Genomic DNA, 25,965 nt, shown 5'->3' on the forward strand with positions numbered 1-25,965 from the left:
ATTTTAACATTGTTTTTCGTTCCATTCAACTTCTTTTTTCAAGTATTATTATGTGCGTTATTTTTACCGTGGGAATCCTGACTGTAGGACCAAATCTTTTTTTGCCAAATAGTCATATTGTGAGATAGGGTTATTTAAATCTTTATATTGAGGACTGAGGTACATTACAGTTTTAAAGTACAAATTCAGCGTTTTGTCAATCAACTGAAAATATGTTTACCTAAACACACGGAAATGATTTAATCGAAAATGTTTATGTACAGAAATTAGAATTGCAATTTCTGATGGTTCATCTATATGTTTCAACTTTACCAAAATTTAATACCTAGTTTGTCACATTCAAAACTTACGGAAATTTGCTGCAAATCAAATATGGTTACCTTAAGATGCAACCTTGAAACAAGTTTCATGGTTATGGTGCAAAATTTTCATTAATTTGGTCTGGAATGATGTTTACCCTTTTCTGACAATCTTTTTTTTATAAATATACGTTAAAATATCTTGTATAACCTATCAAATGTGGTTTCTTTTAAATTGTTCTTTCTGGTCTTTGAAATTTGAGGTTTCTAGTTTATATGAAGGTCATTTTAGATGCATATATATCAGAGCGAGAGGGACAAACAAGCTGCGCTCGAATATAAGTATTTTCATTCGTCCGACCTCGAACATTTGAAGTTATAACCTCTCTCAAGGCCATGACAAGTTTATTGCATTTTATTGTTTTATTATTTCGATAGAATTTTATTAATATTGCTATGTAACTAACTATTAGGCAAAACAATTGTTTTTCTTATTGCTATTCAATATTATATTATGCCTTCTTTTATAACGTTTGTGCACATAGTGTATAATTTCTAAAATAAACTATAAAACAACAACTTTTGGAAATTTGATATCGTAACGCTTCTTCAGATCGTTGCTGTGCAGGATAAGCTTATTTTTTTTTATGTAGTGGCACTAATTAGGGTTGTTCATCTTCGCAGCCTGAAGGTAATATTGTAGAAATATCTAGATTCTAATTCTGACTCAACTATATATTATTTGACCTGATGCCCGCAGTAAATAAGTTCAAATATTTGATTTGGTGATATGCAGTTTTCCACACAGCTCAATACTTTATCGAAATTCGGACTGTGGCCATGTAACTATGAGCTAAGAATATTTGAGCACATGGGAAATGTCAGAGGACTCGCGATAAGTGAAGCATTGCGAAGGGCTGACACTATATTATTGACAATAACCATCCCTCAGAACTTCAAAACAACGTGTATCAGACCCATAACGATGGGTTCTCAATCCAGAATACCTTGAGTTATATGTTATAACCACAACAATATCTAATTTTTCACAAGTCGCAGTATACTGTTTCAATTTGCATGATATATACTTCATGAAATTAACAAGAATCCTCTGTCTAATTATTCGTGAAGTCGGCTTTTATCGTGTATGAAGAGATTTAGCTAAGGAGTTCTCATATGTCCACTTGCCACTTCAATACGCGCGTTTGTCATTGCTTTAAGTTTAAAGTATAAACCATTCAAGACTGAGACTTGCATTCGCATAGCTATTGCACAATGAAGTGGGATGTAAATGAGCTGAAAACAGTTTCATGTACTATCGGAGGGAAGACTCTATAATGATGTTTACCACACTGGCGCTGATTTATAAAACATCAGGCCTGAATCTTTTACTCTGTCGAAAATTGTAACGACTGAAACCGTAACTACTATTCATATTTGCATTTTAGATCAGCAATTCTTATATTTCATGAATTTGACATAAGCTCTAAGATACTTGTCAGTCCGAATATTTTAAATAAATCTTTCGTATATTTCAATTGAAATAAACTCAATTTTTATGCTCACTTCATCAATTCTAAATCCTAAATAGTGTTGTATAAATATGAAAAGGCCTGACGATGTCAATATTGCTGAACGTAATCAATGGACGAATAACGATTGCTTATCTTAGCGCTGTAAGTTTTATTTTCCTGATGCGGTTCGCACTTTTCATCTTTCGATATTGCATTCGTAGAATTGTCTTGTTTTCTTTTCTCAAGTTTTGTTTGGGACCTAAAAATGTCAAAAAATACAAAATTAAAGGCCCTGGTAGCGATTTCATGATTACCCGCTGACCGATATCGATAAAAATTTTCATGTTTTAATAGATTGCCCATTTCCAGTCAGCACGTTATTTTGGATAAAACCCCGACAAACAACATCATAAATGCAAGATCGGTTGTACTAAATTTATTTTAACTTTTCACCTTCTGGCGATAAACGCCAGAAGGTTTTTGTTTACAAAATAGATGACATCTACTTGAGTTCACAGCAGTATATTCTGCTTCACAAACAAGTTCTGTGCTTCAAAAGTGGAGGGTTAATTTTACCTATTGAAAAGAGTGGTAGTTGGTGTGGCAGTATCCCATCGTAAATCTTCAGCAACGCTTGCTTTTTTTAGCTTTTCGTATGGATCTGTAATAGAAAAGTAACTAAAACAACAATTATCCATGTTTTAAATGATCTGTAGCGCTTATTGCGGTTTGAATAACATTTATGCGGTTAAATATTAGTTAGATGTCGCATTATTGAGCTTAAGTATGAGGTTTAATTATAGGTATTGATAAAAACCTGGTGCTTCATCGGGGATCGGGTCACTTTTGTTGCGCTGTTCCGCTTTCCTATCGATCACCGCTTGCTTTCGGCGAGCCTCCCAATGAAGGGCAGACATTTTCTAATTCTAGTTTTATGACAATTAATAACAAAAAAAGTTTGTAATAGTTTTGCATTGAAATAATACGTTATTCTTACGTCATAATGATAATATCAAGTGAACAAGATTGAAGAATGAATCAACAACCTGGCGTTTACTTACAGTTAGTTTGCGGTATTGCTTCATTTTTTCCTTACCATCGGCATTTGATTGAATTACTTCAGAAACACAATTATCAGAAGTTAATGTAAATTATATGAATAAAACTAGGCAAATGAAACGCAGGGTGGCTCCGGAAATGAAAAGGTTAACCAGCAAGAAGAACAACAACATTTTAACAAAACGATACACAGTTACACCTTTTTTCAAAATAAAATTAGGTAACGCAATGGTGAGGTGTATTTTTCTTTGGATAAAAATTCGCGGAAATTTACCAGGTTTGGAATATTTGGTGGCGAGCACGAACCGCATCCGCGACGCACGCGCGTCTTGTGGTGTTTCTTTTTTCCTCGCACGGTTCATAGATAATAAAGAAACAAAGAAATTCATCCTTTGTGTTCGGACGCTTTGTCAGCTATCATTCGTTTCAATCGACGTCACCAACGGTCGAGCCAACCCTCAGGGCTGGGCTTCCCGATTTCGATTTTCTTGTTGTAGCGACCGTGCGTTGTCTTACGTATCTTGAGGATTCATAGTTTCGATTTTGTGCGTGCTGTAAATAACATTGTATATAACAGTAATCAAGTATATATTTCGAACAGCTTCCGTTAAACTGTAACAGTAAGGTACCGGTACCGGTACTGTCTGAGTGTACCGCACGGTGTTACTTTGACAGGTTGTCTAGTTGTTGTAAATCTAAAATGGTAAAACGAAACTCTAAAACTGGAGAAACAAGATATATCGCCCAGTAAAAAGAAAAATATATAAACAAAATAAAAAACAAAATAAAATTTCGCCACGCCATATTACAGTATTAATAATTTTGTAAGGATCGCCAAATTCTGAAATTGGATATAACAATTTTCTGGCAGTCTAGATTTTAGTTCAGAAGTTGAAAGTGATAATAACCTGACATTATCTACGGAGTTATCTTTTGCTGACTAATTATTATTTCAGTCAGTTTTTATGTACCATATTATTGTAACTGTATTCTGGTATTAGACCAGTTACTGAGTTACCAATATGAAGCTGTAAATAGTTTTGAGAAAATGTAGGCTAGTATGAAATAGATTGATGAATGTCTGAATGTGGTTTTGGTAATTAGGATAAATACAATTGCCCGAAAATGCAACTTCTGAACTTTAAAATTTTTCTTTTAAATCAGGCCTCAGTCTAGTCCCACATGTCTGGCTGGCTTACTAATTCAGTACGGCACAGCTCTCCGATACCAAGGATAACTTCCACATTAAAAGACGTCAATTATAACTGCGATTGCAAACCTCTTCTCTACCAGACAGTCTCGGCCTCCATACCGACAACAAACGGAAAAGAAGCTCAATCAAAAAATGTCACTATTGGATTTTTTGGAAAAAAGAATCTGATTTACCATAGGTTAAAAAATAATTTTACAGTAGCATTCAACAGTTTTTAGCAAAAAAGCAATTTCGGTCATGTGACAGCCACGTCGTGATTAATTTAGATTATCATTGAGACAAGCACGGTGTGATCTGCCGTCGTGCCATACGCCCTCATTTCAGAGACAAATTGAGCGTTTGTTTTATTGAATGTTGGGACATCTTGGAATTGGAGAACTGTGACCTACTGTAATTCTATAATTAAAATTTGCTATAAACTGATATCTGGATATATTCAATTCAAACAGGCAATCTGATTCTGTAATTCAAATGAAGTCAAAAAGCAGAGATGTGGTATAATTCGTTATTTGGTTTCAGAATTATTCAATGGCCATGGCTTCATCGTAAATGTCTCAGGCTGCTCTTATCATCATCTCATATTTGCATATTATGTCATTCCAAATCTTCATCTGATCTGACTTCGTCATCCAAAAATAACGTTACTATACAGACAGTCGTCCAATACACGCAGACGATCACCCGGAATCGAGCAAGCTATGTCGTATACACAGCCAAATTCTCTTTCTTTTTCTCATTGTAACTATCCCGATATGCGACAGGCCGCTGGGCGGCTGGCGTTAGTGAGATCATTATCATAGACGCAGACCATTTGAGCGATCTTTGGCAAGCTCTGACTTGATCATGACATAGTGATGTATTTCTTGGTTGGCGTAATCAGATGAGCGTTAGGAATAACATATGCAAAAATGGTTATGCCACTAAACTAAATTAGACCTATCATAGTTCTTAGTCCGATATAACGTTGATAAGAGAATGCATTAATATAATTTACTTATACTAACTTTGGTACAGTAATTGTATCTGATTATACTTCTGGTACAAATACAGAACTGAATTGTGTTTTACAGCAAATTTTATATTATTGGAATATTTTAAATTTTACCTCAAAAAAGCAACTGCTCAAGCAGTAAAAGACTGCAAAATGTTCACTCCTCAGCAGTCATTTAACCCACAATACCAACCCACGACAGCAGGAACACAGCAACAGCCCCCTACACCAGTTGCTGCTGCTCCAACTGCAGTTACCCCTCCAGTCAGACCTGCAGGTAAACAGTTTCATTTCAAATATTATTCAATACCTTATGCTTACATTTTTCAGATTTGTCTTATCTGATGTGTCCTAATTTAGGTTATGTTTGACTGAAATATTATAGCAGTTTAATGTACATTTATAAAATTAACTGGATACTTAATTTTATTTATTCTCGCAGTTATAAGAAGTCGAATATGGTTTATTTATTTTGTCTGAATTAAAATGTTTTTGGTGTCCCATGTGATCATATTTTCTAATAAAATTGTTTTCAATTTACTCCTAAAAATAAAAAAAATTGGAAATATATACAAACGTTCAGATTGTGTTTCGTCTTTCTTTTTTCTAGTTATGTCTTTATTTTATATTCAAAATAACGCTTATTTTTGTAGTTGGGGATCCAAGGTTTCCGATTGTTGGTACGTCAAAAGCCATAGACTTCCAAGCACCAGCCCGTCCAAATGTGGGTCAGATTGGAAAACCAATCTGGCTGAAAGCAAATTATTTTAAAGTATCCATTCCTAATGGAGATATTCATCATTATGACATTGATATCCATCCAGACAAATGCCCAAGGAGAGTAAACAGGTAGTTAATTGAGCGTATATTTTTTGATTTTCTTATTTTAGTGAAGATAGAAGAGTGCCAATTCTAGCATTAAATTTTGGTATTTAAACTTCTGTTGTTGTTGTTTTTTAATTAAAACAATTTTTCAACTCAACCTTACTCAGTTTTACATGTTTTTTTTTTTAATCATAATTGAAGCTATAAGAAATTTCGAATATTTGCTTTATTCTTCTGTTATACTGATCAGTATTCAGAATTCCTCTTAACGATTTGCTTGTTACGGTAATTTTTCTTTGTTATAGATTTGAGGTTTTACAGAAACTCAATATTAGATGAAAATATAAGTATTTTATATAAGTCCATAGTATTGATAGTTGATATTATATTATCGAGTTTCCGTAAAACCTCAAATGTTTTATTGAGTATTCTTCATTATGCATTTTCAACTTTCAGAGAAATTATTGAAACAATGGTGGGAAATTATCGTACTGCAATCTTCCAAGACAGAAATCCAGTGTTTGATGGCCGTAAAAACCTCTACACAGCACAGCCACTGCCTATTGATAATCAGAAGGTTCATACATTTTTTTTTTCATTCAAAATATATGTATAGAGTGAATATGAAACCACTTTCATAAGTTCGAAATTCTTTGAATATTTAAATTATTTATTTGTTGGGACATTGAAATTTCAACAATATGTGTTGGGTTTCTGGGTTCTAGTTAGTATTATGATGTTTTCAAAGATTATGGACAATGGAGAGTTGTATTTAAATACCCATTTTATCGTATAATATTATAAAATTACTATGTTTTTGAATCTGAAGTATTTACACGATGGTAAACAATTGAAACATTGCCCTTTTTCACGAGCATTGCGTCAGAATTCGAATGAGGAAGTGTCTGCTTTTGTGTTTATAGCATATGCTGAATGTGAATGTTTACTCCAGTATCGGTTCTCTAACATTTTTTTAGAAAAGCCCCTTGTATTTATCAATGGTGAAAATGCCAGCACATAAGCTTGTCTTTTATATATTGTTTTTTCAAGAATTTTCGTATTCTATGATATCATCAACTAAAATATCTTGGGAATCGGGTCAAAATAAACCTAAAACATTGTCTGATTTTGTTTTCTCTTATTTGGTTGTGTGTCTATGACTAAGTAGTCATAGCGCATGGGGTGTGATTTTATTGACATTTTAGAAATTAAAATACAGACCGAATATTAATAATTACTTGTGTGCTAGTCGGTAATGGTTTGGGCCCTGATATTTAGGGTGTTGTTGCTGTTGTTACCACCATATTTATAATTATTATATTTGTTGGGAAACTTGCAATATCAAACAATCTATCGTAATTTAATTCAGTCAAAATATTTCGTCATGTGTCTTAAATCTGAATAGATTATTATCTATTCTATATTACTAGTTACATAACTGCTCAAAAAATGATTTTATCTTTACCGAAAATCAAACGAATAAAATATGACTTAATAATTTTTAAGATTAGTTAGATTACCTGAAAATTTTTAGCATTGGCACATAACTGTATTGTAATTTTTACTCTAAAGTACTTGACCACACCAATTCTACATGACTTCTGCTGATCAATATTATCATTATCAATCATATTCATGGGATTAAAAGTGCTGATGTGATCATGTGACTGACAGTGCATAGATCTTCATTGTTAGATCCTATATAAATGAATATTGTCAATGAATCTTTATTGATCATCAAGTTTGAACTATTATTACCTATTGTAATATACAAGGGTGACTTTGAAAGCATCTAATATTTCTTTTACTTTTTGTTTATAGCTTGAAGTGGAGGTGACATTACCTGGGGAAGGCAAAGATCGTACTTTTCGGGTTGCAATAAAATGGTGCGCTCGTGTATCTCTCTATTCATTGAAATTGGCATTGGATGGAAAAATGCATGGGATTCCATTTGAAACTGTGCAGGCGTTAGACGTTGTCATGCGTCATTTACCTTCCATGAAGTGAGTGTACTTGTTCTTTTATTTGTGCGCATACATCCATAGCAACATGAAATTGTCTATGGTTGTTTGGGATGGATATTATTAAAACTTGAGGTTTTCATTTTATTTGTCTACTCTGTCTAACTAAATGTTTTATTATGTTCCAATTTGTTAATATTTAACAATTGTGCATACCAACTGTCTGCCTGCTTTTAAAGTAGTTTTGACAGATTTTCAAAAATTAGTCATGTAAATCATGTTTTTGAACGTTTCAGTTTTTAGCCATTTCTCATGACAATTCATTATTCACCTCTTTGGCCTCAAAAGAAAGTGCAAATTGCTATCATTCATTCTACCTTTATATTTCCGTATAAGATAATTTAATAAATACTGCATTTTTTTCTAGATATACACCTGTCGGTCGATCATTCTTTTCATCTCCAGAAACATCAACTCCATCTCTTGGACATGGAAGAGAAGTTTGGTTTGGTTTTCATCAATCTATGAGGCCTTCGCAATGGAAGATGATGCTAAATATTGATGGTACATTAACGTATAGCCTATATATAACCATTAATAATTGGCTTGGAATGTTATCGACCACACACTTGGAGTTTCACTCGTTAAAATTTCTTACTCGCAAATACTAGACAAATTTATTCAATTTCAAATTGTCAGTGCTTAATAAAGCTGAAGTCGCTAGAAGACTTTTATTTGTTAAAAAAAAAATCGGGCCTGACAGAGTTTATTATTTTAGCCTATTTCAATTTGTGGGAATGCTGTTTTGACATTTGCCTTAGTTTCCATGTATTTCAAGTTCAAATTTTTTAATGTGGGATTATATTATATCCCTATAGTAACATATTTTCATATTTGATAGACTCGTAAGTCTGTGGCAGGCAAATGTATATGAGAACTTATTTATGATTTTGAATTGCTTTTTGCTTTTGTTATCATATTTTCATTGAATCTATTCTTCATTTAGTTTCTGCCACTGCTTTCTACAAAGCTCAGTCTTGCGTTGATTTCCTATGTGAAGTGTTAGAGATTCACCGTGATGATTTACACATGATTAGAAGTTTGACAGACTCTCAAAGAGTCAAATTTACAAAAGAGATTAAAGGATTGAAGGTATTTTTTTGTCTTCTGTTCGCTTCAAAAGAAAGGAAATCCAGAAATGTAATAAATCAACTTTTTTTAAGGTTGAAATAACCCACTGTGGATCGGCAAAACGAAAGTACAGAGTGTGCAATGTTACTCGACGTGCTGCTTCTCATCAAACATTTCCATTGCAACTTGAATCAGGACAAACCATAGAATGTACTGTCGCTCGATACTTCCAGGAAAAACATCAGCGTACTTTATCGTAAGTCAACTTTCCAATTGTCTGTTGATTGGGTGATACCTGTTTGTGTTTTATAATTGTAAATGACATCCAGGATGTCTAAAATGAATGGGATAATTGAGTATCAGTACATTCAAAATTGATATATGATTTAAGAAGAATTTTAGACTATTTTCGTTTAAAAATCTATCATTATGATTGATCATCTGACATATGGCAACGAGGACCAATTGAAACAATGTTCATCACAACTATTCTGCATTAGTAAATTTAAGCTCTATGCATTTATTTAATAAACCCAACATGTTATATATTAGAAGAGTTGATAATTCTGTTTTTTGAAGATATTTAGGAAATAAGGAAAAGTAAAACAACAACTTAGTTAGGTTTTTGATAATGCGGAAAATAAGCACAGCCTGGAAATTGTTTTTTTTTTCACTGTAATTGCTTTAAGTTTGTATCATTTTTTCACGATATTCTGTTTATTGTGAATGTTTTTGTACTTGATTGTTAAGGTTTCCATTCCTACCTTGCTTACAAGTGGGTCAGGAACAGAAGCATACATATCTTCCTATTGAAGTTTGTAATATTGTTGCTGGACAGAGATGCATCAAGAAATTAACTGATATCCAAACCTCAACCATGATTAAGGTATGTATGTTTGAGTGCTCGATTCAAATTAAAAAACTAAGATACCTTCGAAAAATACCCTGGAAATTCCAAGAAAAATTTGTCAAGTACTATTACAGTCTGGTTAAAGATTTTTTTTTTTGCCTCAAATGTTATGTCGTTTTGTCGTTATGAGTGCTTCAATGGAATTTCAATAACATGTTTAAAAAACAAGTAGTAGTTTATCTGCTCTATATCATGCCCCAAGCGAAATTTTAATTTGTATATTATGTAATATTATGACCAGTATAATTACGGTATGTTTCAGTATTTCATAGTTGAAGTTTGGAAAAATTTTAATAAAAAGATCATTTTACCACAACTTGAAATTTAATTAAATCTACCTACCTACCTTAGTTTAAACTTTTGACTAGTTATAACTATTAAGTGTTGACTTTCCTGTTTCTTTTAAGTTTTTTTTTTTCTAATTGTTGTGATGATCCTAGTATAGATTTCTGCCTAATAAATGAAATTATGTTGTTATAGGCTACTGCAAGATCTGCTCCAGATCGTGAAAATGAAATTGCCAACTTGGTGAAAAAGGCTCAATTCAACAGAGATCCTTACGTCAAAGAATTTGGCATTCAGGTAAGTGTCTTGTATTTCCATGCTCATTAAAATAACTTTCGATCATCACAGTATTTATATGAACTAATGATGGCTACGTAACTTACACATTACATGCCGAATTGTTATTGTGATTGTCCACAAAGAAATTGCATTTTGTTGTATTCCCATGCTTCTTAAAGTAACTTTCGATTGAAACATCACAGTATTTATATGAACTAATGATACTATTGATAATGAACTATTGATATGAACTAACGTAACTTACACATTACATGTCGAATTATTGTTGAAGGGTATGATTGTCCACAAAGAAATTGCATTTTCTGGCGTAGATATAAATTAGATTTGTTTTTGTATTTTAATGACTCTGAATAGAAGCAATTATCTTTTAATCAATAATACAGGTTATTGATGAAATGACGGAGGTCAGAGGTCGGGTTTTGCCGCCACCCAAGATTCAATATGGAGGGGATGTAAGTTGATATTCAATATTCGTTTTTGTAATCTGCCTATGACATTTGTATTGTACTTTAATTAAACATTTCAAACCCTTTACAGCAATTTGAAAACAGAATGCAAGCAACTCCAAATCAGGGAGTCTGGGATATGAGAGGAAAACAATTTCATGCGGGAATTAGTATTGAAGTTTGGGCAATTGCTTGCTTTGCCCATCAAAGAATGTGTACTGTAAGTATAGTTTCAGGACAATTAATATCAATAATGTGTAATGCGAGACATCTAAAACAGAACTCATAAATTTCTGAATAACTTCTGCAAAAGTGTAGATGTAGAATATCTTTTTTATATGAATAATTCGGTAATAGTACATTGATATATGGAATTTGAGAAAAAAACAATAGTTTTGATTTGCAGAAAAATTGAGAAGTCTGATAAATCAGTTATAAAATCACTGAAGTTTATTTGTCGTTTCATTTAAGGTATGAATAGGATTTTTCTTGCAAAGTTTCATTAACGTGTTCCTTACGTTTTTCATCTCAATTTTTACACAGGATCAGCATCTTAGACAATTTATCAAGCAGTTACAAAGAATATCCGAAGATGCTGGAATGCCAATCAAGGGAACACCGGTCTTTTGTAAATACGCCCAAGGATCTGATCAAGTTGAACCTTTATTCAGGCATCTCTGCCACGAATTCAAAGCATTGCAGTTAATTGTAGTCGTTCTTCCTGGGAAAACTCCTGTTTATGGTTAGTTCAGATCATTAAGTGGTTGATCCATAATTTCCCGGCTAATAAGTGATTTTCTGTACCCAATTATTTGGCTGTATTTTCTTAGGTAGGCTTATTAGAAATTACCGAAAAGGAGGATGCCATCAATTGTCACAAATCGACTTTTGCGCGCTAAATCTTGAATATCTTTGATATGATTATTATATTTTACGTTGCCGCATTATCACATGTAATAAATCACGAAAACCGGGCACTTTGGCTTTGGCACTTGTACTGTAAATATGCCAAAGAGAGTTAGAAAGGGCATTGACACTAAAAGGGTATTAAAATAGAATCAAAAATAATTAGTGCGTCACTGACGAACCGAGAAATTAAGTAACACAATTTTTCTGCCTCTGTGTATTGGGCAGTAATATGGAGTAATCCTCTTTTTAGTGCTATAAATTGGCCCTGGCTCATTGACTGAGTTGGCTCATTAGCTGTAACATATGCTATGTATTTTGTACTTATATGTACCTACTTAAGTGGCTCTTTGTTTAAAACCAGTGATGACATTGTTATCTGGGCATATGACTCTGTTTCTTGGTTAATAATTAAAACATTTATTTTTTAGCTGAAGTGAAAAGAGTTGGTGACACTCTTCTCGGAATCGCAACTCAATGTGTACAAATGAAAAATGTCACTAGAACTTCTCCTCAAACTTTATCCAACTTATGCCTGAAAATCAACGTCAAACTAGGAGGAGTCAACAACATTCTGGTTCCAAGCATCAGGTTGGTGTTTCTTTTTTGATAATCTATAGAAAATTTGAGAGTCAAGGAAGGAATTTTAACTACGGTAGTTCAAAGCTATCAGCCTAAGGTGACACATAGTTTTAAGTTTCGATAATATTTTACAGTTACAGAGATAAGGAAAATAACCTTTTAATTTTACACAATATATTTGTTTGACAATGCATCTTCCATGAACAATGGTGTTTTTGTGGTTACTTTGCAAATCTATTCAATTTTATTCTTTCCTTTAGGCCGACTGTATTCAATGAACCTGTGATATTCTTCGGTGCAGACGTCACACATCCACCAGCTGGTGATATGAGGAAGCCATCTATTGCTGCTGTAAGCTTATTGTATTTTTTGTGTTATGTTGTGGTGTGAATTGTGATTTTATTTCGCCACTTTTAGAAGAAGCGATGTTTTAGTCGTTTTGACTGTTTTGGTTTGTAATTGAAACATGAAATAACAGAAATAGTAAATTACATACATTTCAATAGTTGAATAATTTTGAAAACAATCTGTTATTTTAATAACCAAAGCCATTTAATATTTATTCTATCAATATATAACAGCAATATCTATTCAATTTACGGAACTTCTAGCATTTCAGTTTTATTTTTTCCATATAAGTACCACTTGGACTTTTCTTTGAACAGTAGCTCTGCTTGAATTAAAATTTAATGTATGAAAAAATGAGACACCTTGTCTTTTGACTGGTTAACGTCCTTGATCTTCGATATGTCTGAAATATGTTCAGTCAACTGATTCACAAATGAGAATAAAAAATAAGTAGTTTGTTGAAGCATATTTATGACAAAAACCATTTTACTCTTCTAACTTTCTATCAATTCGAAATTTGAAAACATTATAGGTCGTAGGGAGTATGGATGCCCATCCATCTCGTTACTGTGCTACTGTCCGTGTTCAACAACATCGTCAAGAAATAATCCAGGATCTCAGTACGATGGTCAGAGACCTGATGATTGAATTTTATCGAGCAACACACTACAAACCTGTCAGAGTCATCATGTATCGTGATGGTGTGTCGGAAGGACAATTTAATCAGGTAATAAATAAGTCTTTCTTGAATAATTAACTTGAAAAAAAAATTTGTTCAAGAGTGTTTTCTGGCTTTACAGAGTCAAGGTCACGATTCTGAAGGCAGTCCAGACATGCAAGACTTATTTGTAGCAAAGATGACCAAAACTGAATAATAGATTATTTCGAAAAAAATTTATTATTCGAAATTATGCCATTTAGGGCGACTAAAATTGTGGTATATTCATAGGAATAAGACACTAAATTACAGAAAAGAAAATATGCATAGCCTCATTACCTTTTCTCTTTTTGATTCCTATCTGAATTTGAATGAAGCATATACTTAGTATGATTGTCAGGTGCCAATAAGTTTTAAAACGAGAATATTGGTCGGAGACCGAAGACTTATCGATCGAAACTGTGGTTTCGATTCATGACTCTATAGTGACACCGCGTGTCCCATCACTAATTAAATATTAAATCGCTAATTAAATGACATAATTCATCCAAAATCAATAGGCTTCTGGTCCGAGATATGATGAGTGCACTTGCACATGCAAAATTTGGAGCAGATTCAACCACGCCTTCGTGAGATATCGCGTATATCTAAAGATCGATAAGTAATAACTTCTAGCGATGAAATATATTACATTATTCCGAAATCAATAATTTACAACACTGACTAAAGTGAAACTTGAATTTATTTAAATAAACTATTCATTTCAGACATCTATGATTATATGTTTAAAAATGTTTAAATTTTTTGCAAATTTGCTCAAAACAAAGGTAGTAGAAGAATGATACAAGATTGCCGACTATAGTTGCTATCAAAAGTATTGTACTCATTCGACTTATATTTGGCTAATCTCGCGTTTAAATCCCCTCGCTCTGGGGGATGCCAAAAAAGCGATGCCAAACCAGAAAGATTTCGCTTGTAAATAAAGTAATCCCAATCATTTTCTTTTTCTCAGGTGTTGTCTCACGAACTAAGGGCCATTCGAGAAGCTTGCACCAAACTTGAGGTCGGATATCAACCAGGAATCACATTTATAATCGTGCAAAAACGCCATCATACTCGTCTGTTTTGTCGTAACAAGGAAGATAAGATTGGAAAGAGCGGAAACATTCCTGCCGGTACAACAGTTGATTTGGGAATCTGCCATCCTACTGAATTTGATTTCTACTTGTGCAGTCATGCTGGAATTCAGGTGAGATTTGAACAGACTATCGTCTCTCGCCAGCTTTGTAAAAAAAAGGAAATCCCATTAATAATAGATTACACAACACAAGTCAAGTTTTAAAAGATTTGTATCTTTTGCAATCTCATAGAAAATAAGATTGACCTGGTATACGAAAATGGCTTTGCTAATGCTGTCACTGATAGAAAAGGAGATCTTATGCCTTTAGAAGGACAGGTCTCCATCTCAGCATAGCTTACACATTTTTATTACACACTGGGTAAATCGTGGGCATGGGTATGTCCCTGTTATTTTTAATAAATTTTGTTGTTGCGCTGTCTACTGTCTGTTGCATGTATGCATGACTGTACACCAGGTTCACAATCTTTAACAATTCAATATTTGTACCATCTATAGGGGACTTCAAGACCATCTCATTATCATGTACTTTGGGATGATAACAGTTTTACAGCAGATGATCTCCAGATACTGACATACCAGCTATGTCACACTTACGTTCGATGTACAAGATCTGTGTCCATCCCTGCTCCAGCTTACTATGCTCATCTTGTAGCATTCCGTGCCAGATATCATCTAGTCGACAAGGATTATGACAGGTAGGCTAAATTACTTTCCTAAACTAAATCAGTTGACGAACGATGGTTAAGGTATTTGTGAATATCGCCCAGAGGAAGTGAACATCTAGTTAAATATGAAAAATTTATACATTTATAAATAGTAAAAAATCTATGTTCAAATATATAGACACAAAATGCAAATGCCCAATATGGCCATCGCAAGGTTAGGAAAATTCCAGTCAAATGTAAAAATGGTACTGAATGTTATTTATAAATGTAGCGAAATTTTGGGTTAAATATCAGGCATGTAGGACCCAAAGAAATTGGGAAGAAAAAATAATAATGGCTTTCTTCCAACTTCACCTACACGAAACAATTCATACAACAAATCAGTTTGATAAAAATTTTAATTTCTGATTTAGTTTATATATAATATATATATGTGTGTGATTAAGCTAATTTGTGAAATGAATTGGATATATTTTAGTGATATAGCATTCAAGTTAATGTATGATCGTTTTTATAATTTCTGAATATAATTTTTTATGAACTCATTCCAGTGGCGAAGGTTCTTCTCACCAAAGTGGATTCTCTCAACACGATGCTACTGCACAATTTCAAGCGATGGCAAAAGCAGTTATCGTTCATCCCAACACTGGACGCAACATGTATTTTGCTTGAAAAAGATGTCTTTCGTTTTTTGTGCAAAGATTGATTGATCTGCCAGATCAGCCACGAAGTGCACTATAAAGAAAGCTGTATGCTACTTTTGTTTGGATCGACTCTATATCAAAAATTTAATAAGTAACCACAATCGCTCACAATGACCTAATTATTTTTGCTTTTATTATGAATATAGAATCTTTCAGCATGATCTAGTAGTAATCCTTACACATGGCCAACCTAACGTAACACGGTGCCTAGCTTATTTGTTTTCATGTGTTGTTTTTAATGTACCAATGTATCTGTGATGAGGTGACGTAATTTATTGCAAGCGATAAAAATGCCATATTTTATACGACATCGTCCACATAGCAGGAGCAATTGCAGTGCCGTTTGAACCTGTGATTAGCTAAATTTACATTTCCATTCTTCGTTCTTCCGTTTAGTTTTTATTATGCCCAAAGAAGCCGATATTTTCTTTGTTCTCATTCGCTGTTGCCGAAGTCTAAACATGTCATTTCTATCTCTCCTTTATAGCCTGAAATACAAAACTTTGAAACACGTCAGGAAGACGTTAAAAACTTCACACATGGCACTTCATTCTTACACGATATGACAAATAAATAAATCTCTCTTTACTGTGTTCTTAATTGAGCTTGAAACAGTTGAATTTTGTCAACTACTGTTTTTATTTACTACATACATTTACCTATACAGACTAACAATTCCCAGGACATAAATCTGAGCGTTTGTGATATTCTCGTTACCGCAAACTTACTCAACATTCTCCAATTTTTGCAAGACTTGCTGCCTTCATAAACATTATTCATAATTGTACCTCCCATATCGATGACCAATTATTTGATCTTTGATTAAGCTGTACGTGCCAAATTGAAAACGAGTCGACCCAGAATTTTCCATTGTGTCATTTGAGATTCAAGTGTGGATGTTTTACCCCATTAATCAGTTAAATTATGGAAATTATATTCCATCGCATTCTATTTTGAAATATGAAAACAATTCAGTCATTCATTCCATGTGCTGTTAAAGATGACTGTAGAAACGTCCATTTTCAGAGCCCATATCTTCATGTAATAAAGTGCCCAAATATTTTCTCACTGATGGAAACGCTCTAGAAATTCTCTATCATTCGTATATGTGCCAGTCCGTTTGAACTAAACTAATGAAATATCTTCCTCATCGTGAATTTATAATTTTCTTCAACTAAGAGTATGTTAAGGGTGTTGTTGAGATTTTTTTTCAATAAATTTTTCAGTAAATTAGCACCATGACATTATCAATTATCATTGCAAAATTAAAAAAAAAAAAAATTTAGTATCATGATATCAATAAAAACGCAAAACTAAATCATACTGATTGCTTAGAAAGGTCCGACACTTAAGTCTTTTGAGATTGAGGGTATGTTACATTCTTTGTCACAATTTTTTGGCTTTTTGATGATTTAAAACTATATCCAAATTAATTTTAATTTTTAAAACTAAACGCAGCTCAAATGAATTTTAATAAAAGAAAATAACACACCTCTCAAATGCTCCATCTCATTCTCAGAAATCGCGTGATTTTATCCAGCAAATATTTCAACGCTTGGAAACAAAACTTTTTGAATTTCAACTCCTACTACAATGCTGAATTACATGTCATGGTATTTTTTTAAATTTATCTGCCCCTTGCTTCCAATAGAGACCGTTACTGTCAGATACACTTTTTCTAATTTCATTTGTGTTGTTTAAACGTAGATGCGAAAGTATGTTTGTTTCCCTAACTGCTCTGCTTATGGTTAAATTTGTAGCATTAATTTGTGTATTTATGACTTACAATTTGGTAGATTTTTATTCTTTCACACTTCAAAAGTGGCCACCCATTTGTCATGCGTTATAGCCTTCTCTAGTCAGTGGCAAATTTTTTGGTGGCATTTCCTAATTTTTGTGGAAAAATTGTGGTTCGAATTTTAGGTTGTACTTTTTTTTTATCACACAAGCTTTTTTGCTGAATGTAAGCTTTTTTATTCCTGCTTCGATTGTTGTCACACCTATATTGGACTGATTTATTATATGTAAATCAGACATTGTGAAAATCGGTTAACTCCATGATTGTTTATCGTTGGTTGAATAGAGTAGCTAGTTGGAAAATATATGTGGCTGAGTACCGTCATTGTCAATGCTTTGAGAGAGAGCAGTAGCCAATATTTGATGTCCTTCATTGTGTCTTCAATTGTGTATTTTTCCATCATGTAATCTCGATTTTAGATTTTGACTGAATTTTTTTTTTCGCAGGAGTGAATGAATCGTCTTTGCTTTCTATGTCATATTATTGCAACATGTACCTAATGAAGTTATTCAATATTCATCATAACATATTAAATATTATCCCTAAATGTCATTGTCAATATAATATCGATTAACACTCAATTTAGAAGCAACACAATCAATTTTTATTTGCTTTATGGCCTAATGAGAGATTGATTTTTAGATCGGTACAGCAATATTTTATTGTATTGGTTATACGACTAATACAAGGTTTGATTTTTAAATTATTGCCGCCCATAACTTGTAAATAAGCTTGAGCAAGAATTTTATGTTACATGCCTATACTAACAAAAATTTTCAGTCTTTATTTGTGCACAAGGACATTTTAAAGGTAGTTAGTTTCCTTGTCTGGAAATTAACCAGACATTATTGAAAATGTCTCCCTATTTAAATATCTGTCAATAGCACTTTACAGCCGTCGCTGTATAATTTTTCATCAGTGTAGATCCGTGATTTACTTTGACATATATATTCAATTCAATACGATGTTTTTGCTGAAAACGCACGCCAGGCAAAGCTCAAATTTCAAGCAACCCCTGCCTTCCTAAAAATGTCGGTTGCTCACTGCGCTCATCAATAAGTGCAGAGGCTTTGTCTGGTGATACGCGTTACCGATTTTAACTAGCACAGGAAGAAGTTTTTTTAGCTAAAGAACAATGATTTTATTCAATATTGTAAGTGTAAGCCCACTGACACTTTAGTTTGCTCTTGCGATTTTAGTGCTTGTATATATCTACCTTTTAGTCATTTTTTCATCTGTATCTCGTCACGTATCCAGTAAATGTCCTTACCAAATCCAATTATACTAAACTGTTCTCAATAGGCTGATACCCACTGATATAATGAAAATATTATTTGTTAAAGTGACCAACTTTCCTATAAATCTTCCATTTGAGTCTTAACTTTGGTTATTGGTTCATTTCAAACTTTTCTGAGATTTGTTCCATTGCAATTGAATGAAATAATAATAGGTTTGTGAAAGTCTCCTTTTGAGTATTTAGTCTCAGTGTAATTATGTAATAACTGTATTTTTGTGCTGTGTGTGTAATGGTAAATCATTGCTATAAGAAATCTACTATTAAAAGAGAGCCGAGTACATATGCAGAAGTGTGATTGCCTTTTTTAGTTTAGACTTGGGCGTTTCTGACGAACGAGTTATCACCTGTCAATTGACATCCGCTTTCATGCCAGACGTTTTATTTGTTTTGGGGGTATTTTCATGTATACATACACATAAACAAGCAACTCATCTTTATGTATAAAATTATTTATGCATGACGCCGACTAAGTTTGAAGAAATTAAACGATCACAGCTGTAAAGAGACGGCGATTTAGGCCTCTAGCAAACTGTTTGTATCAGGATCGTGTCAAGACAAATATTTTGGAAACGTAGTTCCAGACATATATTTGAATCTGGTTTGTTGTTTGAGTTAAACCAGATAAGGTCTCGCCCTATTTCAACTAATAAACAAATAATTCATTTTTTCACAATTAATAAAAATAAGGCAGATAAGTGTTGTCTGTATTCAATCATCAGTCTTTCACAATTTGTCTTGCAATTAGTTCTTTCATGATTTCATTACTTCCTCCATATATCGATTTTAGGCGCGCGTCAACGTAGGCTCTTGCGATCGGATATTCCCACATGTATCCGGCACCACCAAACATTTGCTGAAATCTGTACGCTGATTTGTTATTCAGATCAGTTGCCCAATACTTTGCCATTGACGCAGTAGAAGAATCCAACTTCCCGACATTGTGGAGCTCGTTACAACGATCTATGAATGCCCGTGCAACACTAATTTCGGTTTTCAATTCCGCCAGATTGTGTTGAATTGTTTGCAAATCTGCAATGCGTTTCCCAAAGGCCTTTCGTTGTTTGACATATTCTCTCGTTTCTTCAAACATAAACTCACATGCGGACATGGAGATATTTGCGATTCCTAGTCGTTCTTGCGGTAACTCTTGCATCAATATGAAAAACCCTTTATTTAATCCCGATTCCCCGCCTAGAATCGCGTCTTCTGGAAGTCTACAATCATCAAAAAACAGTTCAGCCGTGTCTTGTGCTTTGAATCCCATTTTTTTGAGTTTTTTACCTCGGGTGAATCCTGGAGTATCTCGGTCAACCAGAACCAAACTTAGTCCATGAGCTGCCGATTTAGCTTTTTTATTCGTCAATGCAACCACAACAATGATATCTGATTGTATCCCATTTGTGATAAAAGTTTTACTACCATTGAGAATCCATCCGTTGTCGTCTTTGGTCGCTGTTGTTTTTATGCCCTGTAGATCACTCCCAGCACTGGGTTCGGTCATGGCAACTGCACCTATTTTTCTTCCTACAGTCATATCGGGTATATATTTTTGGATTTGTTCAGGAGTGCCATGATTGGCAATGTACGGCATTGCAATTTCCGAATGCAATCCGAAACCAGGACCCGGGCAGTTACAATAATATTGCTCCTCTTGTATGATGACCGCAGAAAGCCAGTCTCCGCCTAAGCCGCCTTTTTCCAAAGGAGTGCTCACGCCCAATATACCTGCCTCGCCAGCTTTAATCCAGCATTCTCGATCTATTTCTCCATCTTCTTCCCATTGAGAATGAAACGGAACAACGTGGTCTCGAAAAAATTTTCGCACAGTTGATCGAAATATATCATGCTCACTCTGAAATATTCTACGTGTTCCAATATCAGTCAACTTTTCACTTTGGCAAGGTTCTGGTCGAAAATCCGAGGATATCGTTCTTATACCAAGACACCGGGAGGTTTTGACCGTTTGGACCAAAAACAAAATCGGTCTTACAGATGCTAACACCTTAGCCATAGAAAAGTTGAATTCTATAAAAGGTTTGAATATTCCATAAAACATAACGCTTGGCGTTGCGAAAATGAGAGTAAAGGAAATATACCTCAACTCAAACACACTTGGTGGAAAGAAAAAAATATGTATATATCCCTCCGGCCTGTTTCTCTCAAGCATCTCACGGGCGGCATTTAACTTGAGACGTCGGACGTAACGTCCGGTTATCCCGAGAATAATATTGAATTATGACGTGTAGTACTTTTGTGTTGAACGAGTGGACGAGTTTAGCGAGTTAGCTTTCACTGGAACAAAGGTAATGTGAGAATTACACTAGATCGAGAGTAATTTAAACGTATGACGTCAATTTCACGATTCTATATAACAAGCAATATTTTACGATTCTATATAACAATATTAAATAAGGAATAATGACTACTTTGGTTTAGAACTACAAAAAACTATCTTGTCATGATCATAGTCGCTACTGATGCGTTTGCAGACATTCTGATCATTGCCAAATCGGTAAACCTCCTCAACTACAAGATTTACTGTAATATTATGAGCTGTTTGTAAAGAAGTCAACTGAGTTTTATGAGAATACATCTGCTAAAATATTGTTAATGATTGATCACGCATTTACGCCAATGTATCTAGATATTCGTCTATCAATGCTATATCCTACAATGGGTATTTGTAATAATAACGCGGCGTACCGTATCGGCAAACAGAGAGTCTTGTATGGATTATATTTTGTTTGAGGTCAAGCCCATTTGCCGGTACGAGAATTGAAATTCATATTAATTCTGATGAAATATTTGAATACTCCATTAATCATAATCACACTGGAAAATGTTTCAGTTTAGTTTTGCTGTATATATTTATTCAATGACATTAAACAATAAGTCAACAGTCAATGACATTAAACAACATGATGCGCAACTCCGGCATTTTTGGCCGAAGATCGTATCTGATAGCACGCTCCAATGCACATACTTGACGAGACGAAAACGAGCGGATGTGTGCTGCTTTCAAGGCATAGCACGAATGATGTTCGTGCCTGCTTTGACAGTTGTTGTCGATTTTAATGGTATTTTGGAAGGTTGAGGTAAAAAGAAATTGGAAAAAGGTAAGGTAAATACCATTGTTGTATATCACACCCGGGCATCGCACTGTTAAGTACATGTGGGAAAACCAGCTTTTGTCAAATTCTACGAAGTTATTAATTCAGTACGGTACGTAGTTGCCCATTTGCCGAAATTGCATATTCAGTTACCCCTTATGGTTTCAAATAGTTCATGCACCTTCATTTAGATTTTTTTTAATCAGTGAGGATATATACTCATCGCTGTAACTTACTATTGCTCATTCACTTTTATTTGCGTATTGAATCAAAGGGTTAACAAGTTCACCTAACATTCAATCATACCGGACTATATTGTATAGTCTGATCTCTCAAGTATTTGGAGCCACGAATGCTTGTAATTTTCTGACTAAACCCTTTATTAATTGGTTTATATACCAAATTCAGTAAAACATTTTTTACATAAAACATGAGATATTGGATTTATTATCTTTTTCATTCTAAATCATATAGACTGCTTTATTTATTCTTAACGAAGATTAATAAATCTCCTCTCTTTCTTCAGATGTGGAAGTTGTGGACAAACCTGTCTAAGCATTGTGAGACTCCTGTAGCACAAGAAGCAACAGCAAAAATAGTAAGTTTATCAATCAAAAAATTAAGCCGACATAAAGCAAAACTTTCAACTATTCGTCTAACCTCAATTTCATATTATTTATTCACAGGACAACTAGCAGAGGAGAGATATCAGAAGTCTGGCGACATATCAGTGACAGTGTGATTCCAAGGAATATAATTAGAGTACTCCATAAATGTTTGCAATAGAAGAACAACCTATAGAGGCATGCAAACACATTTGACCCTCCGGTAGAGTTGTGTATGGCCCCCATATCTTGCAGGGCTTGAGGAAATAACTAAAAATTCCAAAGCGTAAAATTCCATAAGCGGTTTTGTTTGTAAAAGGGCACAAAACACGTCAGACATACTTAAAACAGCTTTGGAAAATGAGGATTACGGGTCACTCACTACACCTGTGTTATATTTGGTTCATCAACTTTTGGTAGTACTATAGAAGAAATTCAGGAAAGGGTATAGTCATGATACACGATAAAATACTGTTATATATTTTAGCCAACTTTAATCTAGACCAGGGATGTCAAACTCGCGGTCCCAGAGAACTTCCAGTGCGGCCCTCGAACGCCTAACAATAATTCTAATAGTATTTTGGAAGTTTTTTTTATCTAAATGTAATAGATTTTTCAAACCTTTTAAAGTGAAATTGATTATTCACACAGAAAACAATTTACTGAAAGTAGTTTTGGAAAATCAATTTTTTTTGTTCACATTTTGACCCAATTAAGAATACACATCAAGCTAGCAAAAGAATACTTGAATAAAACACTTGAGTGAATAAATTAAACGCAAGTACATGAAGAAGGTGGCAAGGTTTTCGAAGAAAATAGGAGTTGCAATATTTCTGCATTTCAAAAAATTCTGAAGCAAAGAAGAATTCTGTTTAATTTGTCATATTTCCATCAGTACAATGAAAAAACACAATAAGCTCAGCAGTCAATATGACAAATTCGAAGAGCAACTTCGAACAGAAAGTTTCCATGTGTTTGTATATTAATATAATTATACAACGACTTAGTTATTAAAAATCAATAATAATTCGAGCAATCCTATGCCACGCAATGTGGCGCGAAATGTCTTGTCGGAAAAATCTGTCATTTGTTTTTTTACTGATCTATACATGAAATGATAAAAGTAACTTTTTTTGCATTACTGGAATTATTTAAGCATTCGCAAAGATCCAGATTAACCCATGATCATGTGACCTCGTGAGTTAGAGTTGGTACTATAAAATCATTTCAGCCTGGCCTTAGTATGCTGGTGACACATAAAAGATGCCAAACGTCAGGACAAATGTAATTAAAAAGACATTGAGTTTATACTGTAGTATTTTTGTCAATTTTAGGTCCATATATTTCGATTAAGTGTATGTATTATTCTTTCCTTATCCAAAGCTTGTTCAAAAATGATTTTGATGGTTGTACATAGAATTTTATGATCTTTTGTAAAAAATACAGTAACTTGCAATAATAGTGGAATGCAAATATTAATATGTAATTGCATTTGAAATTGAAGAAACTAATAAAACTTAATTCAACTGTTTAGTTGCATCACAATGTATGTCACAAACTGAAACTATCTTTCAAGTATACATTATCAAAAACTGTTTGCGGCCCTTTATACAATTTTCAAAATGCAATGCGGCTCTCGAAAACCCATGTGTTTGACACCACTAATCTACTCTACACGATTCAAGCATTGCTTTGGGAAATAATATCACTTTAAATAAATTGAAAAAAATCTCGCTATATTAAATACAAAATCGTTGCTATCATAAAGGTAAACAAATTCACCCACCCGGAATATATTGGCCCTCACAAAGCAATGGGGGCAAAATTGGGAGTTTATGAGCTATGAACTTTTGTTCTTTTCTTTGTCTTGAACTTTCCATACTCCACAGCCCCTATTATTATTTTTTTTAATTTTAATTACCATGTGATGGTCATATACATCTTTAACTTGTATTTTCTGTCATGGTGTATTATCTCAATGTGTCAAACTTTTAATTAGTGTGCATATTTTGCTTCCAGATGACATAAATGTATTGTCTTGTTTATTACCTCATCTTCGAGTATTGACAAGGAAAAGGTGCCAGTAAATTACGTAAAAATTTTTTTAACTCTTTATTATAATCAGAATTCACAATTAATAGAAATTATAAACAGCCAACAATCAATGAGAATTATATGCGAAATCCCTCAGAATAAATTTTCTCCTAAAATCGGAGGAAGGCAAAACATATAGGTAGTTCCCATTCACACAAGTCTTTCAAGAGGACTTGCTCGAGCCAAACTAAATGAGCATTGTCAGGTGATCGGTAAGGCTGAAAGTTGAATTTAGCCCTGCAACCTCCTGCATCGAAGATAATATTAATTAGTGAGCTATGAGCTAAATTCAGACACAAACCTATCTACGGTGCATTATGTACCAGAAATGTTACCTACGATTAGCTGAATATGTAATATGTCTAAGAAATTCACCTACTAAAACAAGCAGTTCGATAGGTGCAAACATTGTGTTATGGAATTGTATCACAGCACCGTAAAAAGAAGTAAAAACAGTTTTGCTGTTTTGTATGACACCCTCTTTAAATGAAATTTCAATGTTCAAGCGCAAACATTAAAATTATTAACTTTGAACTTTGTCATTATCTGCAAAATGTTCCAAACATATCTTTACGCTATCGCGTTTGTAATATTCTCTGATAAAAAAAAACGTCTATGATGTGCAGAATTACTCTTCGCAGCTTGTCTGCAATTCCAGCTTTCCAAGTGAGCAAAACTTCTTAGATATAAGGATTATTTTCTCTTGTTACAGGCGCAAAAAGGCAGGTACTACACGTAAAGAAAACGCCGAGTAGCAAAGGCGAGCGGAAAACGGTCGCGAAAGGCGACGAGAAATATGTGCATTGGAGCGTATCATGAAATACAATCTTTTGCCTGTAGCCTTATGGAGTGACGTCAGAGTTGCCTATCATGTTGTTTAATGTCATTGATTTATTTTTATTAAAGGCAGTTCTCCGCAATTTTCTTTATCGCCCTGTCTATAATAATAACGATAGAGATGGTATATATCATATATTATAGAGCCTGGCAAAAATTTTTGTGATCATTTAATTCATATCTTTTGACTGGTGGATGTGCACCATATATTGCTAAGGTCTTCTTGACCATACTCTACATGTCACTCAAAGGCTGTCAAACAATAGTTATCGCAATAATATCAAAA

At 33.7% G+C, this 25,965-nt stretch overlaps 2 protein-coding genes, 1 long non-coding RNA gene and 1 pseudogene across 3 annotated transcripts; 2 read left to right on the forward strand and 2 right to left on the reverse strand.

Annotated features, from left to right (window-relative positions):
- Positions 1-1,809: 1,809 nt before the first annotated feature.
- On the reverse strand, positions 1,810-2,788 carry LOC120331088 (uncharacterized). Its single transcript, XM_039398115.2, has 3 exons — positions 2,631-2,788; positions 2,390-2,474; positions 1,810-2,072 (listed from the first exon to the last, which is right to left on the reverse strand). The coding sequence occupies exons 1-3, from the start codon at positions 2,728-2,730 to the stop codon at positions 1,922-1,924; spliced, it is 336 nt and encodes a 111-aa protein (XP_039254049.2). The 5' UTR covers positions 2,731-2,788; the 3' UTR covers positions 1,810-1,921.
- Positions 2,789-5,141: 2,353 nt separating this feature from the next.
- On the forward strand, positions 5,142-19,315 carry LOC120330922 (protein argonaute-2-like). The gene is made up of 18 exons (XM_039397912.2): positions 5,142-5,353; positions 5,730-5,925; positions 6,358-6,478; positions 7,723-7,904; positions 8,290-8,426; positions 8,869-9,014; positions 9,086-9,249; positions 9,744-9,879; positions 10,384-10,485; positions 10,872-10,940; positions 11,026-11,154; positions 11,478-11,676; positions 12,272-12,431; positions 12,683-12,773; positions 13,303-13,497; positions 14,441-14,677; positions 15,065-15,264; positions 15,786-19,315. The coding sequence occupies exons 1-18, from the start codon at positions 5,230-5,232 to the stop codon at positions 15,904-15,906; spliced, it is 2,709 nt and encodes a 902-aa protein (XP_039253846.2). The 5' UTR covers positions 5,142-5,229; the 3' UTR covers positions 15,907-19,315.
- A 155-nt stretch (positions 19,316-19,470) lies between these two features.
- LOC120330923 (long-chain specific acyl-CoA dehydrogenase, mitochondrial pseudogene) lies at positions 19,471-21,177 on the reverse strand (annotated as a pseudogene).
- Positions 21,178-22,006: 829 nt separating this feature from the next.
- LOC144424358 (uncharacterized) lies at positions 22,007-23,539 on the forward strand. Its single transcript, XR_013476651.1, has 3 exons — positions 22,007-22,149; positions 22,670-22,741; positions 22,830-23,539. It is a non-coding gene; the product is annotated as an uncharacterized LOC144424358 (long non-coding RNA).
- The last annotated feature ends 2,426 nt before the right edge of the window (positions 23,540-25,965 follow it).

The sequence above is a fragment of the Styela clava genome, chromosome 6, assembly GCF_964204865.1.
Source record: "Styela clava chromosome 6, kaStyClav1.hap1.2, whole genome shotgun sequence".
Classification (NCBI taxonomy): domain Eukaryota; kingdom Metazoa; phylum Chordata; class Ascidiacea; order Stolidobranchia; family Styelidae; genus Styela; species Styela clava.